At 37.5% G+C, this 19,088-nt stretch overlaps 1 protein-coding gene across 1 annotated transcript; it reads left to right on the top strand.

Annotated features, from left to right (window-relative positions):
* The first annotated feature begins 310 nt into the window (after positions 1–310).
* Positions 311–11,614, top strand: GYG2 (glycogenin 2). The gene is made up of 7 exons (XM_041422133.1): positions 311–446; positions 2,162–2,336; positions 3,558–3,720; positions 4,244–4,370; positions 5,254–5,476; positions 7,688–7,828; positions 11,408–11,614. The coding sequence occupies exons 1-7, from the start codon at positions 442–444 to the stop codon at positions 11,567–11,569; spliced, it is 996 nt and encodes a 331-aa protein (XP_041278067.1). The 5' UTR covers positions 311–441; the 3' UTR covers positions 11,570–11,614.
* The last annotated feature ends 7,474 nt before the right edge of the window (positions 11,615–19,088 follow it).

Raw genomic sequence — 19,088 nt, 5'->3', positions numbered from 1 at the left:
TTTGGCAATGAGACCTAGGGAATTATTTGTTTAAGGCTAGTGCAAAAATTTTATACCTGCTATTGTGTAAATCAGGCAAACAAAAATAATAAAAATCAGAAACATACATTCTGCACTCACATTTGCTGGGTTTTATATTCAGTTGTGACTTTTGGGGGGAGTCTCATTACAGGAATGGTTGTTATAATCTCAATGTGGTTGTTATAATCCACAGATTATTGTTTATCTGGAAGAGGAGGGAGCAAGCTAAAAGGGCTTTACTTATTAAAGTTGTAAAATGACTCTTCTGAATATCTTTTTGCAGTAACAGATCAAGCCTTTGTGACCCTTGCTACTGATGATGTGTACTGTCAAGGTGCTCTTGTTCTTGGACAGTCATTGAGGAATCATAAGACATCCAGAAAACTGGCAGTTCTAATTACTCCAGAGGTTTCCAGTGGGATGAGGTAAGTATTAATGTCCATTTGGAGACTTAAATAGTGGAAGAATAAGCAACAGCATGAAAGATTTTAATAGATTTCTGTGGATTTCACAGCATTATGCCTAGAACTTCCCTCTTGGCTAGTGAGTTCTAAGAGAAGTCTCAAATAACATTCATTATAAGCTCCTAAGTGTGCTAAGAATTCACTTCCAGAAGTAGAGTTTGTGGCTGGAATTTGTCTTATAATTGAGGAGCTGAAAATTGGGAACTAAGGTTTTAGTGTCTTGCACTACTGTTGTGTTTCCTCCAATTTTTTCTGTCTTAGAGCGAGATACGTAACCACCTGTGGCATCAGAACTCTCTATAAACCTAAGGGTTCAGTTTCACATGATTAATGTTCTTAAAATATTGGTGCACAGCTCTTTTGATAAGAAGTTAGTTTCTTCTTGCTTTTTCTATATAAATCACTTTGCAATTGTGTTGTGATTCTACAGGCACTGCAGAAGAGCATTTACAGAAATCTTAAGTCTGAGTTCAAGCCCTGTTATTTGGAGGACTGTGACACTTGTTGAAAGGCATGCCGTGCCATAGGAGCTTAAACTCTTAGTTCTGCTATGTCTTAGGAAGTGTGCAAGCTCCTGTTTTCTGTATGCTGTGTGAATGTATTTGCAATGTATCTGTCTCAAGAAATATATTTTCACATTTTAGCTATGACTGGATGTACAAAAATCTGTTTTTACAGACTTTTGAAGTATGGGCATTGTCAAAACACTGTAACGCATGCATCAAATGGATTCCCACTCCTGAGGGAATCCATTTGATTCATGGGTTGATGTTAAATCTGTAATTCTTGTCATGCCAATTCAGTGGCAAGAAAAACATTTCTAATATATATTTTAAATCAGGGATAACATTTAAAAAAATGCTGCTTCCTGAATTAAACTTGTAATAATCTGTACTTCATTTAGTTCTTTGCCAGTTAGTTCCTGTTCCTTGAAGATCAATCAGGCAAAAGCTAGTGACCCTGAAATCTAGCCTTCAAACAGCACAGATTTTCTTTTCCTGTGTTTGTGGGCATTGAGGACTTTGATTATAATAGTGTCGTGTAAGTAAATAAGCTGTGTTTTCTTCTTCTTGCTTCTTGCAGGAAAATTACCTACTTTGGTGTTATCTATAGAATTCCTGTATAGAAAACAGGAATGCATAGAAAAAAAATGTTTAGCTAAAAGTCTCATTTCAGATGCTACATAGTAGTGAGGAACTATATATGAATCTTATAAAAGGTGCAGTTTTGAAGCAGTATTTACTTGGTCACAGTAGGTACAAATCAGTGTGCTGGCAGTGCGTGTCTCAACCTGTAAAATGCAGAGTGGGCACAGTATGGTGCTGTTCTTTGGAATCAATTATGTAGGATGAAAGCTGCTTTAATTTCTGTTGGTGTTTCCATAGGAGAGAAATGACTAGACTAAGGATTATTTTTTCCTTCAAGCAGCAGCTCTCACTTTTGAGATGTGCTGGTCCCCATAGTGAAGAAGACAATGTTTTATGGCCTGATAGCTGCCTCTTCAGTAGGCTGTTTCCAAAGACTCTTCGCTTCTGACTTCTTACTCCAAGCAATCAATCTAGCTTTGGTTATTGTCATAATTAATGTGATGCTGTGTGTCGCTGTTCTCACGCCTGAAGTGAACTCTGATGAACTTGTCTAAATCCCCCTCTTTCTCTCCACTGCTCTCTCTGTAGGTCAGTCCTCAGCAGCGTATTTGATGAAGTGATCGAGGTGGATGTGCTTGACAGCGCTGACTCAGTCCATTTGGCTCTGATGCAGAGGCCAGAACTGGGTGTAACCTTCACTAAGCTTCATTGTTGGACACTTACTCATTACAGCAAATGTGTCTTCATGGATGCAGACACTTTGGTGAATGGAGAGGGAGCCATGGAAACATTTGTGTCTGTCTCTGATTGTGGGATGCTTCTTTGCCAGGCAGCCTTCAGGCCTGTGAAGTGACCAGATTTGCTGGCGGTCACAGGGTCACAGGAGATCCATCCTGGCACGTTTTAGCAATTCTCACAGTTCTGCTGGCTGCATAAAAATAAATTCAGTTTGGAGAGTAGCCTCAGGACTGTCCTCAAAAGAAATCACACATTCTATGTACTGAGTCTTCTGACACAAGTTTAAAATAGATCTCTCTTATGTACTTTTTTTTGGAATTACTCTGTCAGGAAGGCAAGTGGTTTTAAAATAAGAAAAAAAGAAATTCCAGGCTTTTTTTTTTAAGTTTTTAGATGTATAGAGATAATTTTGGTGAGAACAATCATGTCAGCCTTCCTTTGTGCTTTCATGGCTCACTCTGAAAGACTGGGATTCGTTTTAATTTAATAGGATTGTTATTTGAATTAGAAACCAAATTAAGTTATTCTTCTTGAGGAGGAAGGCTTATGATTTCTTGCTTTACATTAATGTTAAAGGAGGAAGGCGAATTTTTGTCTTTTTTAAAAATTCAATTGAGTAATTTTACTTGTAAAAAATTTTCTTCTGTTTTTCACAGTGGCTGTGAAAGGTGGGGGTCCTGACTTTCACTAACTGCACAGCTGTCTTTCCACAAACTTTATCTCTACCTTAACCTCATTGATTTTCCCACTTCCTTGTGAAGCTTAAAAGAAAACAGAAAAGCAAATCTCTGAACTTAGGTTACATCAGAAAACTGGCAGGAAGAGACAGTTTTTCTACTACCCTTTAGGTAGTCTGTTGCTTACTAAAATGATTTAGATTCCCAATTTTCATTTAGTTCTGTTGTAGTTATCAAAAATAATGGACTATGGAATGGTGAGTTAAGAAAGAAGGAAATTGTGTGTTTTCATGGTATAATATTTAAAGGGACCTTGATTATTCATGAAATAATTTCACAGGCTTTGCATTTTATCAGAGAAATAGTGGAGAATCACAATTATTGTTCCCTTATTATATCAAAAATAGAGGTTCTGACCTCTGCCTTTTAAAATGGCACTGCTTTTACACTCTGCAAGCCATGTACTAGGCCAAACTGTCAATTTACTCCATTGGTACTAATTTGACAATTCTTGCTCTAGACACACATTTATTCTAACATTTTTTTCCTCTTTTCCTACTCTCCATAAGGTACTTTGCAATGTTGATGAGCTGTTTGATCGAGAAGAGTTTTCTGCAGCTCCTGATTCTGGCTGGCCTGACTGCTTCAATAGTGGTGTGTTTGTGTTCCAGCCCTCCCTGAAGACTTACAACCTGCTGCTCCAGTTTGCTGCTGAGCACGGCAGCTTTGATGGTGAGGGGCAAGGCAGAAGGAATGAAGTGCGAGACAGTTTCCATGCTATCAGGCAGAATAGAGGAGGGCAGGAGTTCTCTGGGCTTTATGTAGGAATTCAAAATGCAGAACTTTGCCTCTTAGACTGTATTTAAGACCTGCTGACTTACTCTGGACTGTGTTTCCCAGAAAACGGCAGGGACATTGTGAAGGGACATTGTGTCTGAACCTTGCTCGATTAGTTTGAATTTTGCTGTCTGGCTTAAGAGAGAGAAACACATCTGATTTTCAGTCTTCTGCTCTGAGGGAGACCAAACACTACTCCTTTCTTCTTATGGTACATTAGGACTTCATTTACACTGAACTTGCATCAGAGTGAATCAGGTATTATTCACTTGTACAGGCTCACATGGCCATGTTTTTAAGTCCAAGTTGGCGTCCCATGGACACACCAGTCTCAGTCCCCCGTCTCACTCCTGTCCAAATTTTGATACAAATCTGAGTGTACACATGTTATGGTAATACTGTTTTATGTATTCTCTAGGAGGTGATCAGGGCTTGTTGAACAGCTTCTTCAGCAACTGGGCAACAGCAGACATTGGCAAACACTTGCCTTTCCTCTATAACTTGAGCAGCAGCTCTGTATACACCTATGTTCCTGCTTTCAATCAGTAAGTAATAACACTTCTGTAAACCTCTGTAGTTTGTTAAAGAACATCCTTTGTAAGAGAGACTAATAATGGCATATTCTGTTAATTATACATTACAGTATCACAAATGATCTTATGTTGAGACTATGCAATAGAAACTTAAATTTAATGTGAATGTCTGGACACAGGGAGTGTCCCAGAGTTGGCTATACTGTCTTTTATGTTCTTTCAAAGAAGCTTCTTTCATTTTTGACAAAATGTAATTACTTTGGCATTAGGTTCTGACAAGCTTGTTCCTTTGTTCTCAAGTAATTTCTTAGAGAAACAATTGGCATTGCTTAAACTTTTTGAGCCCTTCCTTAGGTCCTTCTATGAAATGAAATTTGTGCTACTAATTATATGATTCCAGACAATGCAGTTGAGCATCTTATCTGATAAAAGGCAAGTTAGATTCAGGGTGTCATGAATTTCTGTTCCAGTTGTACAATACACTCTTATTGGAAGATGAACTTAGTATATTTATTAGTAATTTTTAATATGGGATCAGTAATACCCAATTTTGGTGATTAAATATTTGAAGTGATATGTATTCTTTTGTGAATAGAGCATGAAGGAGGACTGGAAATAGTACTGCATGAGACTGTCAGTTTCCTTAATGAACTTTTCTACTAGAATTAGCAGCTAGAAGCAAATGGCAATGTAATTTATTGTTTTCTCTATATTGAACAAGATAAATTAAGCCAAGAAGATAGAAACAAAATATTAATATATATCATCTCAAATGTGTTGCTGTTTCAAAATGTCAAGTTTCCTCACCTGTGAGTAAGCATGTTTCTTCTAGAAGCTTATATAAGGTAAAAAAGAAAAAAAAATATGTATAGACCTGTGTGTTTACTCTCTACAGTTTTGGTAGAGATGCCAAAGTTGTTCACTTCTTGGGATCAACAAAGCCCTGGAACTACAAATACAGCCTTCAAACAAAGACAGTTATGCAGGATGGCGCCAACTCTGGATCTTCTCATCAACTGTCATTTCTTGCCCTCTGGTGGAATATATACAGTGCCAGTATATTGCCTTTGTTGGAAAATCTTCAAAAGATGGAAAAATCAGAATCTGAGGAATGCAAGGTAACTGATAAGGAGTTAGTGGGAATACGTTGGAATCAAAACCAAAAATTCTGAAAATTGGTAGAGGAAGAAATTTTATGATGTGGTGGGCTGACGCTGGCTGGATTCCAAGTGCCCACCAAAGCCACGCTACTGCTCTCCTCCTAAGATGGACAAGGGAGAGGAAATGTAAGGAAAGGCTCATGGGTCTGGATGAGGACAGGGAGAGATCACTCAGCAGGTACCATCAAAGGTGAAACAGGTTGAACTTCAGGAAATGAATTTATTACCAATCAAGTCAGAATAGAGTAATGAGAAATAACCCCAAATTTGGAACACCTACCCCCATCCTTCACATCTTCCTGGCTTCAACTTTACTCCCTGTTTTCTCTGACTCCCCCCACCAGTGGCACCGTGGTCAGTTCATTATGTATTGTCTCTGCTGCTCCTTCCTCTTCAGGGGTTGGTTTTCTCACACTCTTTCCCTGCTCCAGGTGTGGAGTCCCTCCCATGGGAGACAGTCCTCCATGGACTTTCCCAACATGAGTCCTTCCCATGAGCTGTGGGATGCAGTCCCTTAGGCACTGCCTGTCCCAGTGTGGGTCCCCCATGGAGTCACAAGTCCTGCCAGCAAACCTGCTCTACTGCAGGCACCTGTCTTCATAGGTCCAGTGGTGCTGCCAGGACCCTGCTCCATCATGGGATTTCCATGGGGTCACAGCCTTCTTCGCACATCCACCTGCTGTGGTGTGGGGTCCACCATGGGGTGCAGGTGGATCTGTGCTCCACCATGGACCTCCATGGGCTACAGAACGACATCCTGATGCTCCATGGGATGCAGGGTTATCTCGGCTCTGGCACCTGGAGCACCTCCTCCCCTTCATTCTTCAGTGACTCTGATGCATTCAGGGTTGTTGCTAACACATGTTCTCACTCCTCTGTCTGCAGTTGTCCAGTTTCAAGGAAACTCCTTCCTCCTTCTTTTAAGAAGAAGGATTTTCCTCCTTCTTAAATCTTTCATCCCAAATGTGCTACCACCATCACTGATGGGCTTGGCCTTGGCCAGTGACAGGTCTATTTTGGAGCCATTGGCTCCGCTGGATTTGGGGGAAGCTTCCAGCAGCTTCTCACAGAAGCTACTCCTGGAATCACCCTTTAACCAAAACCTGGCCATGCAATTCCAATATGTGTGGGAAAACTTAGTATCTGTTGGTTGGTATTGAAGTGTCCAAAGTAGCTGTTTAGGAAGGATTTCTAGTATTACCTGCTTTCCCAAGATATCCTGCCGCCATCTTCTTAATTGATAAATTTTTAATGGTAATGTATGTGCATACAAAATATGATACAAATTAGCCAGAGAAGGGAAAATCTGGCCCACAAAACAGACTCTTGTTTTTCTTTTAGTTAAATTGATATAGACCGTATAACTAGCTCTTGAACTGTACTAAAATTTACCTTTTCAGAACTACATTATAACTTATTTTATGAGGTGATAACAAATAAATCAGGTTTGCAAAAGCTGTGTTAATTGTATTTAAGATGTTATGTGCAGTACTCCTATGTCATCGAACATTTACTGATCTCTTTATGCTTTTTTTCTTCAAATGAAATGTGCTTTTCATTAATAGAATAAAAAACAATCTGTTATAAATAGATGATTTCTTAGAAGCCAGTAGCATAAGGAAATGTGTAGAAGTACATGTTTTAATTTTGTATCCAGACGTGACAAATTAGATCCCATTTATGCATATGTAAATATTTTCTTAATGTTTTGTATTATTAAATTATTAACATAATTGAACTAATTGCATAATCCCCTTAAGATCAGCTGAATATTTACCATCAAAGCCCCAGAGAATAATTTCGCTTGTTAACCTCATGACAAATTGGAAAGCAGAGGAAGGAGTGGGTAGTTTTTGATATTATACTTTAACATGCTTTAATTTTTAAGGCACTGCATATTAAAGAAATATTTCAGCTATGGTAAATGAAGGTGGAAATACCAGTTAGATTTACCTCATGAGGCTGGGATGCTGGTATGCTCGTGAGTGCAAAAAAGCAAAAACCTAAACTGCAGCATGCTCTAAATCTAGGATCATACACTTTTTTTTGCATTTATTAAGATATTCCTTTAATGATGAGAACCCTCTATGGAAGCACAACTGTTGCAAATAAGTTATTGCCATTCTGAAAAATTGTATTTTAGTGGTGAGATGATCTTGTTTTCATTAGCACGCATTCAATGGAGTTGAAGTTACCCTGAAGAAGGTCAGTCCTTATGTGGCCAGTTCCATACAAGAGCCTGAGATCCCAGAGCAGACAAGTGAAGTAAATCCCACAGCGTGCTCACCTGAGGAACTCGCATTCAAAGCTGTGAGTGTGTTGTTTATTATTATATGCAGAAACAAAGTCAAATAATATACTAAAAGGAGATTCTTTCATTATGCTTCTGATTTGGAAGATCATATCTTCAATTTAACTATAGCTATTGAATTTTCTCACTACCATTAAAAATAATCTAAAGCCTATTTATTTTCTTTAATCTTAAGTTATGCATGTATGATGTGTCTGGAAGTTGAAAGTTTGCTTTGCATTTTAGGAAGAGGTTATTTATTCAAAGTTGTTACGTACTTAATCAAATGTAATATAAAAAAACATCTGCTACCAAAGTAATACTTTGAATATTAATACTTTTGTGAGTTAATATATTTAAATTAGAATCCTTTCTATCATTCCTCTGTAGAAAGTTTTTTTCCCACAAGTATTGATCCAGAAAGCTGTTTCTCAAATTTCTGTGACTTGAGCAACAAGGAGAGGCTTGAAAAAATCCACTAATGAATATTACAGTTTTTCTGTTTCTTTTGTCCCTTTTCTTGTATTTGTGTGTTTCTGTTGCACTGAATCTCCTTATTTTATGTAGGAATTAAGTTGGACATAATAGCACAATGCCTCTGCAGGTGTAAGTCATTACATATTGCGTGATAAACTGTATTACCCCATGATACAACTGGGAGAAAATAAAATTAGCGTTCTAATGTCATCTGCATTGTAATTTGCGAACTACACTGTAGAATGAAGACAATTTTCAAGATCATCTTTCCTTAATTTCTTTAGTCTACAGTTAGTCTATAAAGTAAAACTGTAATTTTCCTTTCCCATTCACCCTCTTCCTCCCCTTCTTCCCTTTCCTCTCCGAGTGTGAAGGAGCTGAAGGAAAATTGCAAACCTTCCAGCTCCATAACTTAAGAATAATTTATTTGCAAAGGAACTATTTTCTTGTGTGCCTTATGCATCTGACTTCATTAGAAAGGCTCAAACTAAATAGGGACACATTATCAAGATGTCTGTTTGGGGTAAAAAAATCATGTTTACCTAAAGTAGTTTCATTAAAATTTAAATTCCTATTAGTATTTTGATTACTAGGATTGGCTTATCAGAAGACCATATTAATTGGAAAGTAATAGCTTGATTCCCTTCTTGCTTAAGAATACCATTGTTCCACTTTTTGTTGCCCAGCTTCAATATACTTGTGGAATTGTTTTGAGGGAAAAGACTTTAGAATGGGATCTGACTACTCATTTATGTTTTGCTACCTGTCAAAAGCAAATATTTGGGACAATATTTTTTGGGCAATCTATATTACCTCTGTTTTGAAATACTTTGTTCTGTTCTTATTTCATACATATAAAAAACTTAATGTGAGAGCAAGCTGTAATCCTGAAATGAGAATTTTCTTGAAGTTTGGCCGCATGAATGGTAGGAATCATGAATGGTAAACTTGCCAGGCTGTATGTGTAGTCACTGAAAAATGACAGCCACTTTGAACCTATTTTAGGATGAGATGAGCTGCCCTCTGGAGGTACAATCAGTCCTACATTCATTGTAGTAGGAGCTTTGATTCAATGCCTTTTTTGAAAGCTAAAGCTGGGTAACATGAATTTTCTCCTTGGTGATAATGTGCTTCCTCGGTTTCCTCCCATCCATTGCTTTACCCTCCCCCAAGACTGAAAGTGATTGTATTGTATTGTATGAATTCTCATGAAAAGGAAATTATGAGAAAATATTTCCCTAATAAAACCTCAGTGGCTGTATTTTAGCAACCTGTACATGAAGTCGAACCAAGAGATTCTAACGTCCGTCCCTCTGAGCCTGACAGACCTTCAGAACAACCTGTATTTCAACCTGCATTTCAGGAAACCTCAGAAATGGTACATGTAGCTTTGTGCATTCAATATCTGTTGATAACTGCATGTGCGTCTTTGCTGCCAATGTAATTTTGGGAAACTAATTATAATGCAATGTGCAAATAAATTCCTTAATTTTTTTTTATTCATGTAATTCCTTAACTGTTTCCAATACTGTGTTTTGATCCCTTTCCAGTTTTCTTTCAAAACTTTGAGTTTCTAAATGTGTTTTCCTCTGCTAACCCCCGAGTAATCAAAGCATGGTGTTAATTTTAGTTCTCCTATACTAACACAATCAAAGCCGTTCGGGTATTTTGTGTTTGTTAGTTCTGTTACGTTTTGTTTTGTTGTGGGTTTTTTTTTACCTGCTGAAGTGATGTTTCCAAGCAAGTGGAAAGAGATCATGCAGGAGCCTGAGTGACTAGGCTTTCCTTTGTGATCTTGCACTGCATTTATGGACACTTGTATATGGGCACCTGTGGACAGTGTGACAACAGCAGCAGATTGGTGTTTATGGGGTTGGCAGGGTGTCAGGGATTTGTAAGGTACACCACACAGCCGTTCTCCTAATGAGGGTTTTGATATGATTGTGAAGCACTGTGGTGAAATACTTAAAGACTGAGAAACAAAACTGTAGCTCCTGTGCAGCCAGGGGTGTTTGGGCTCTAGCTAAAATTCTTAATTTCTAAAAACATTATGATTCTGGTCATCTTGTTAATGGCTTCCAAAGCTTTTGATAAAACTTGCCAATGACAAAGAAAGAAATCTTGACACCTTACTGCATGTTGGTTCTTTGAAATACCTTACCTTGCCTTCCACAAGTCCTGTGCCTTATCTGCCCCAAACTGGCAGAGGTAATGGATATTCCAGGGCATTTAGGCAGTTTAAGACATTGATTCCTGCCCATTAAATTATATTCTGAAATATTTTTACCTTGAATTTTTGAAGACTTCACTAGAAAGCCGTTCTTGTTGATTTCGGTTTTGTTTACAATGTGAGATGGGTTTTCCTATGAGCCTCTATGAGTAGTACCGAAAGAAGGTTTTTAGTGGCAGCCTTGATTAGTCCTTGTTATATTTCATCTTTATTACAGGTTATAATTGTTGGGATGTTCCTTTTTTTGCTGGCATTGATCAATTGGGGACACAGTTTTCCTTTTATGTGGTAGAAATTATCACTAATAATGTGTCTTGCATTTGTGCACCTATGATGTCATAACTTTGAGCCAGCATTTACAATTTTGGAATGTCATTCAAAATTAACTAGCTGTTGGTGTAATGAATAGTGCCTATATTTTGAATTAATTTATTAAAACAGTGTGTCTCACATCTGCTAGATAATATTGATCTCACTGGAGTTCAAATAAAACTAGTTACGAAAAATTCTAGAAATGTATGTTTCCATGAAAGCTTGTTGGAGACAAGATTTGAACATATAAATTATAAATTCTTCATTGTAGCAGATACTCTATTCTAACTAGGCAGTATTTGTAATATTTTCATTGTATTGTTGCTGAGTATGCCAAGATCTGAGTTAAGATCAGTAAAATAAATGTTTGGTGTGTTCAAAGATGCCATGGAAAGTAGTAAAACCATGGGAAAATGAGGTCAAATTATCAAAACAGCAGTGAACATTTGAATATCGTTTATTTCATTGTTTTAACTGGGAGTGTACAGTGCAGAAGTTTACCATTTATGGTTTAATGTCACAGTATTGAAATAAGAAAAACCAAATGACTGTTTTCCCACTCTTCTTCTTCTTCCCACAGAGTGAGGTTGCACATTTTGTTTCAGAGCTGTCTATTCACTTCAAACCAGCAAAACCAACTCCAGAAGATGAACGGAGAAAATGGGAGGAAGGGCGCATGGACTATATGGGGAAAGATGCTTTTGAACATATCAAAAAGAAATTGGATGCATTTTTACACTAAGACAGGGTGCACTGTCCATCATGATAGGTTTTTTTATAAATGCAATTCTTGAATACTTGGCCCTCTTAACCAGTTTAGGTGACACCAGTAAGAGGTGATTGTGGATCCTCATACATTCTTGGGGGACCTTAACAGATACAGAATCTTGGTTTTTAACTGATAGATGTGCCTCGACTTTATTGTTACATGTTCTTCATTGTTCTTACACTTACACAGTGCCTTCTAAAGAATAATGAATGGTACCTTTCTGAGTATGAGCTCTCATGTGTTTATCACTCTCCCCTGATGCACCCCATCTGCATTCTGCAGAAACGGTCATCTGTGGGAAACAGGTTGGAAGTTGAGATTGTTTTGGAAATTGAACTTCTCCCAATCTGAGATTATTCCCAAAGTACATTTAGAAGTTGCTATAAAGTATTTAAATAAAAAGAACTCATTATTGAAACCAAATTAACACCTTCAAGGGTGACCATGATGTAGACTTCAATACGGGAAAGAAGTGATGAAATCCTGACCTCATAGGAGTCTGCAACAAAACTTTTTAATTTAAACACGTTTAGGATTAGAGGAACTTCAGACTTCATCTGAGATTACTAGTGGATGCTCTAACCAGTTACAGGCAGCTGCTCAGCTCCATAACTAGTGTGAGGAAGCATGGTTTAGAACTCTTTAGGAAAGATTGATAATGTATATTAACTTCTTATATTGTTGCTGTAGGATACTGATGCTTTTTAAAATATTGTAAGCTTTAGTTGCATATTCTGAGTTATGTGGTCAGAAGAAGATATGCTGACAGTATAATACAAATCTTCTGGTGCTTTTTATAAATTTGTTTACAGTACTTCAAACTGCAGCTGATAAAGGCCTTCTTTGGCTTGGCATTGTTACCCCATACTGAAGGCAATTTGAGTGCCACTGAAAACAAAATTGGCACTCATTTTAGTAAAAAGGCCCTTCGAAGATCTTTTAACAATAGCTCTGTGTGGGAATCAATAAATCTTTGAATTTCAAATTTTAGAAAAAAATCTACTGATGAGACTGTGTTATATTAAGGACACTTAAGGGGGAATGTTTTGTGTATTTGGGTATGTAAGTTTGACTTATCTCTTGAGTTTAACAAACAAGTAAAATATTTTTCTTCAAAGCAAAAACCTTTAAAGAAAGTGTCTTAACATTTATGCTAATATAATAATAGATTTGACAGTTGTTTGTGATCTTGCTCAATATTGGAATAAGAATTCTGCAATGATGTTACAGGACTTGAAACATTTTGGTCTCAATGCATCACAAATTTTGGCAGAGAGATACCTAATGAAATATCTTGGGAATTCTGTCGAAAAGCAATGATGTACCATTATGCATAGATGCTAGCAGGAAAAACGGATAGCAGGATAGGAGGGGAGAAGAAAATTTTATTTCTTTTTCCTCCCATCAAAAAGGATGTGAGGGTAGGACAGGCACAAATCAGGAAAGGAATGAAAGAGTCAAAAGGTCCCTTAAAAGAAGAAAAAAAACTTAAGTGTCATAGATTTACTTCCTAATATTCACATTAGTGAATTTGATCTCACTTTTGTAGGATATTTCTGATTTTATCTTGTTCTTATTTATCCTTAAACTCTTAAATGGGGAATCCCACTGGTGCGTCTGTTGAATACAAGCTTCTAGGTCCAGTTAGGTGTTTAGGGGCAGCAGAGAAATTGAGAACAGTTCTCCCTCTGCCTAACCCTGGCACCCTCGCTAGCCTGTGTTCCTGGGTAGGTCACCCTCACACTTTAACACAGGTAGGTGTGTTCTACCTCTTGGTGCTGTGGCCCATGCAGCAGCTGCACTGTGCCCTTACTCACGTGGCATTTGGTTATACCTGTTTCTTAGCAATCCTTATGCGCTTCTGAGAAAGTCCTCTGTTTTATAAATATTGTTGCTAATATACTCCTAACAGCTTTTGAAGACTATGTAAATCTGTAACAAGCGATGTGAACTCATGCTTCATACAGCTGTACTTTTAATAGTAACTACTAGATCTTATTTGGTACATTGATTAGATTGTGGAGGAAAAATTACTGATGTGAAATCAGTAACTGAAAGGTTTTAAAAAGAGGCATATGAATTTAGTCAAATGTGTCATTGAGTACATTTAAAACTCTTAATATGTACAGTGGTACTCTGTGTGGCTTACACAATGTTTTGCAAAGAATTGTAATACAATAATGTAATGGAAATAAAATAAGTGGAAAAGACATATGAAGTCACATGCTTAACAGACAATGAAGAGCTATAGGTTGTTTACATTATGCTAGGGAATGTTACTTGTGAATAACTAATTACTTTGATTTCTTTTTTAATTTTATTGAATTACTTTAGAGACATTAGTATTACCTGCTGAGCAGAATTAAAACTTGAGAGTAATAATTATTTCTACAGACATACATAATTATAATGTTTAGGACATCTTGTATTAGCAAACAGTAGTTGGTTTATTGTATTTCATGGAAAAATATAGCTGATGAAAACCCTGCCCTAATTTTTGTGTCCTGTCTTTACATGCAAAAAATTGAACTAGTTAGTGGTAATGTAGTGTTGCAGTGGCTTCTCGCACTCAGCTGCTTCCACCAGGGTGTGAAAAGGGACAATTTTGTATGTGAATCCAGTGCTGTGCTTCAGGCAGCATTCTGGGCTTTTATGGCCATCAGTTCTGAAATCCTGGGTCACAGGCAGGTCTGGGGGCTGTTATGGGCTGCATGTGGCCATCAACCACAGTGCTGAGCTTTGCTAAGTCGAAATGTGTCTTGAGAGAAAAAAAACCTACCAAGCTTCACCTGGAATTTTTTTCCCACATTAAACTGTGGTGGTATAGCCTCAAGTATTTTTAGGGTAAAGAAAGTTAAGAAATGTAAGCTTTTTGGTGGCACTATTAATCTTTAAACATGGCCAGAATATGACTTAATGTTGTGGGGTTGACTTTGTGTTTAGAGAGGACAACTTGTGTTTAAAACAAAGCATGTTAATTCTTCTGTCATGTGCTTGGAGTTATTCAAGCTTTTATTTGCCATACAACAATTTTATTGAGTGCTCTTCATGAATAAGAAGGAGATAGTGGGTGTTCCACAAGGTAAATTCTTGAAAATTTTAGACATGTAGGTTAATGAACTTTCCTAGCCTACAGGAAAAGGAGATTGGTGTTCTTGAAATATAATTTTATTTACTGCCTAGTGTTTTGTGAGGACGTTTCCATCTGGATTGTTCTTGGAAAATAAGTTTTCTTTGTCTCTGCATATCAGTCAGCTCACAGCAATGGTTTTTCTAAAGTTGGTACCTGAAAAAATGCTTTTGTTTGGTTTTCTTCACCTTGATTTTCTATCCATGAATGGGAGGCTGGGTTAGTAGCAGGTGTTTGATACTTTTGTGTGCTCCTGTAAACAGCTTGGTTTTCACCAGTAAGTCTTCAGTATGTCTATTTTTTCCTGAATGGATCTGATTCTGTTGCTTTCCTAGTCTAAACTGTTTTGATTCCTATGACTTTGAACATAACATAAAATGGATCTGTTTTCTTAATTCATATCTCATTAATTCAAATCTCACATTCCAGTTTCCCCCCAGTTTTCTTTATATTATTTTGAGATTTTATTTCTGTTGTATGAATTTTGGTTGGCTTGGGTTGTTTTTGTTTGTTTGGTTTTTATCAACCCAATATATGAGATTAAATGCATGGTAGTAAATTTTTAAAGAGCCCCAAAAAATGTGTGTCAGTTAAGACTGCTCACTGAATTAGTCTGCATTGTCAGCATATTGGTTGCAATATGTTTCAGCTAAAATTCTGTTCACCCTAAGCTGGGTGGCTCATAAATAGTTTCTTTTGTGCTAAAAATTAAAAGCTGTGACACTCAAGTTATATTATGCATCCTTGTATAAACTTTTGGTTTGTAATAACAGCATACCATAATTATAGCAAAGATAGCTAAAAAATACAGTAGTATATAATTGACTTAAACTTATAAATAATAATCTCTAGAAAGCTGAGAGTTATATTAATAAGAAAAAAAATACAGTTTCAAGAACTTTTTTTTTTTTTTAATTTTACTGTCTGTTTCCAGAACCCTTTCAATTTCAACAAACTGGTGGTATAAAAACCCTAAAATTCCAAGATATCCAGTCTCTTAGTTGTGATTATTTTAATACTTTTCATGATGGCATAACATTTAACTGCCTTGGAAAAGTGTTTGTTCAATTTTATGGCACTGTGCATCATTCTGAATAATGATAAAAACATAAACCAGATAATTTATTTTAGAGCAATAAGATTTTCAGAGCCTTCTCACAGGATTATGTACTTGGAACAGAACTAATTGCATGTCATGGATGAGTACCTGTTTTGTTTTGTTTAGTTTAGAGGCTTTTTTTTTTTTTCTTTTCAAACCTCCATAAATTCTTTCTGTTTCCAAACATTTTACTTACAGCTTTTAGAGAAATGGCAGAGCAAGCCAGGGTTGTTTGGATCCTCTAGTAACCCCATTTATCTCAACATGGGGAGTTGCCATTTTTTTTCTGGCATTCAAAAAATCTTAGTAATGCAGTAGTATGTAATTCAATAAGAAACAATGTTTTTAATAAATCTGAGTCTTTTTAATGGAGTTGATTAGATGTAACACTACAATCAAAACATCCTACAAAAATCTTTCAGTGTCATATTGAGTTCAACACTATATCTATGCCTGTATATGTGTATATTAACCTAAAATCTGTAATGAGCAAAAGGTTTTTTGTTACTCCTTGGTCATTTATGTAAATGCCTCTCAAATAAACTCAGAGGGAATTTCAAGCTGGATAAATTTTGAGCTCAAATTGCTTTTCTCAGTTTATTTGTTACACAACTATTTTGCATCCTTGGAAGACGGGATCTTGTGATCTGTGTGCTGGCACTCCCTTGAGTCCCAGCAGTGAGCAAAGCAATGTGTCTAATATTTAAACATAGTCAAGTGAGGCTTCTTAGAAGCTTATTTTCTCACTCCTGTGAGACTTGACAATTACTTTGTTGAGTCAGTCTAATGCAACAATTCCAAATGCCATTTAATAATGATCAAACAAGTAGAGTGGAAGTCAGCTTCATACAACATGAATATCAAACATTTACACAGTACAACCACAGCTCTTTCAGTAAAACAAACTTCATTTGTTACAGAGTAATACTTCCCTCTCTATGGTGTCTGTATTAAACCATGTGTAGGTCTAAAATTCTTGTATGGCTAACAATGGCTTGGAGATTGGCCAGTTGTCTCAGATTTTTCTAAGAGGCCATTTTATGTAGTCCTTGCTACGAAGGGAGAAACCATGAGAAAAGAAAAGAGAAAGTGTACAATTTAGTGTGAAAACTTATATTAATATATTTTAAAAATATCATTATAGATGATTTTTCAAGGAAACCCCCAGAACTGAATTAAGAGTTTCTTTCTTCCAGTGTTATTTAAGAAGGTTTTGTGACAGAGTTTTTGCCATTTGATTTGAAAGGGTTCATGAGGACAACTCAAGTGTGATGTTGGGTTCATCTGCTTTACAAGGAATATATATTTCCCGGAAGATCAGAAGAACAGCTTCTGCAGAGCTTACATGTCCTTGTTAAAGTGCATAAGACAAAAAGATTTGCAACCAATCCATTGCTAGGATCTGCATGAAACACGTAAAATAATTAACCTCCTTTTCCTGCTTACCACTGTCTCCTCAAAATCTGTAGATTTTAAGATACATTTAGCTTTAGACAGTGAAAGGAACTTAGAAGTGAAAATAGTTTTCTCTCCTGTCCTCTCTGTTTTTTGAAGTGATGTGCATCCAATTCAGCAATTTCCCATTACCTTGCTCTCCTTCTTGCCTGCAGATCCTCTGTGGGCATTGTCTGCCCTCTCCCTCTCTGTGTGGGAAAAGCACTTTTCCCTGTGCCTGACTGAGGTCTCCTAACAGTTGACAAAAGCAGGTTCTCTATGCTGCCAGCCCTAATTTCTCCTCCTCCTGCCTGAAAGTGCCTCTGGTTTTCCACAGATGCCAGCCAAGATAAAGTTATCTGTTTGGATGTCAGAAAGGCAACATGGATATCTATGTGACTCCTTAGCATCTGACTCTATACAGCAGTTCAGCAAATTTAATTTTCAGAGGAATGAGGTGTTAGACCAATGTTTTATGTTTACATTTATACAGGGTGATTTTTTTCACACTGTGTTTAGAGATGGAGTTCTGGGTCTTGCTGATGTGCTGGCCTTCACAGTCTGGCTTCCTAAAGTTTGGATCTATGCTTGCATGCTGAGTGGGTGCTTGAACACCATCCCACCCCCTGGTAAGTGCTCTCATCATAGCCTAGTGTGGGACTGGGCATGTTCTTGTGTGTAAGTCACAGAACATGCTGAGTTGGAAAGGACCCAGCAGGATCACGGGTTCCACCTGCTGGCCCTGTGCAGGACATGCCAACAGTCACATCATGGACCTGAGAGCATTGTCCCAATGCTGTTTGAACTCAGACAGGCTTTGTGCTGTGACCGCTTGCATGGGGACCCTGTTCCAGTGCTCAACCACCTTCTGTGTGAAAAACCTTCTCCTGATACTTAACCTAATGATTGGAGTGGGTAAGTGGGGAAGCCAGTGAAGTGAACTGAGAAAAAACTTATCCTTGTACTTAACTGATAATGTAGATGCTACTGAACTGACTGGCTCGACAGCTTTTGGCTTTGTTCCCCACTGAGCAGTAGGATTCATTCTCCATCTCTGAATCAGCCAAACTGGCTTTAAAATGTGTAGTCTTTTTATGCTCTTTTCTCCCTGCATGAATCCAGTGAAATGCAGCTGCTCTGGTTTCAGTTCCTGTCAGCCACAGAGAAGTGTCAAATCTGACAAGTGTGTAGCAATTCTGGTGCAGATTTAAACACCATCAAAAAGTGAGAACAAACATGTTTTTGGATACTTCTATTGTGTCATTGAGGCATCCAATCATTCATTTTCATGCGTGCTCGATGATTTATGTGGAATGTTTTCTGCATAACTTTCTTGGTGGCCTTTTAGAGAAAAGGTGAAATGGAAAATAACCTGGAAATCTGCCTGCTCAGCTATTTATGAGGCTTGCATTTCGTGCTGCATCATCGTCACAACCTATGCTGTTTAAACAGCAGTGACTCACCACAACCCTGACCTAGCATACTGAGGTGTAAGTCAGGAGGTTCCCTGAAACACTGCACAGGGTGCATCATCCAGGCATGCATTCTCTTCTGTCCCAAAGGTGGTGAAAGGGATCTGCTGTGGCAGCTATGGGCCTTCTTGTCTCTGCCTGTTTCTAAAAGGCAAAAAAATACACACGGGCAACCTTGGGCCTGAATAGAGCTGCACAGGTGTGGCTCCTCAAGACATCAAGCTTCAAGGAAACACACCACCTGAAGTAACTGCTCTGCTGCTCTTACCATCCCTTCATACTTTTAAAAGCCTGGGTGGCCATTACCTGTATAGTAGGGCTTGAACATACAGTGTTCAGGAAGACTTTGAAGTTTGA

This window comes from Onychostruthus taczanowskii, unplaced genomic scaffold, assembly GCF_017590055.1.
Source record: "Onychostruthus taczanowskii isolate IOZ18803 unplaced genomic scaffold, ASM1759005v1 scaffold71, whole genome shotgun sequence".
In the NCBI taxonomy this organism is placed as follows: Eukaryota; Metazoa; Chordata; class Aves; order Passeriformes; family Passeridae; genus Onychostruthus; species Onychostruthus taczanowskii.
The sequence above is the reverse complement of the archived record's forward strand: the minus strand, read 5'-3'. Positions and strand labels throughout refer to the sequence as shown.

Coding starts and splice junctions, on each gene's coding strand:
- GYG2 (XM_041422133.1), top strand. Junction 4,371..5,253: donor TATGTTCCTGCTTTCAATCA/GTAAGTAATAAC, acceptor TACTCTCTACAG/TTTTGGTAGAGATGCCAAAG. Junction 7,829..11,407: donor AGGAACTCGCATTCAAAGCT/GTGAGTGTGTTG, acceptor TTCTTCCCACAG/AGTGAGGTTGCACATTTTGT.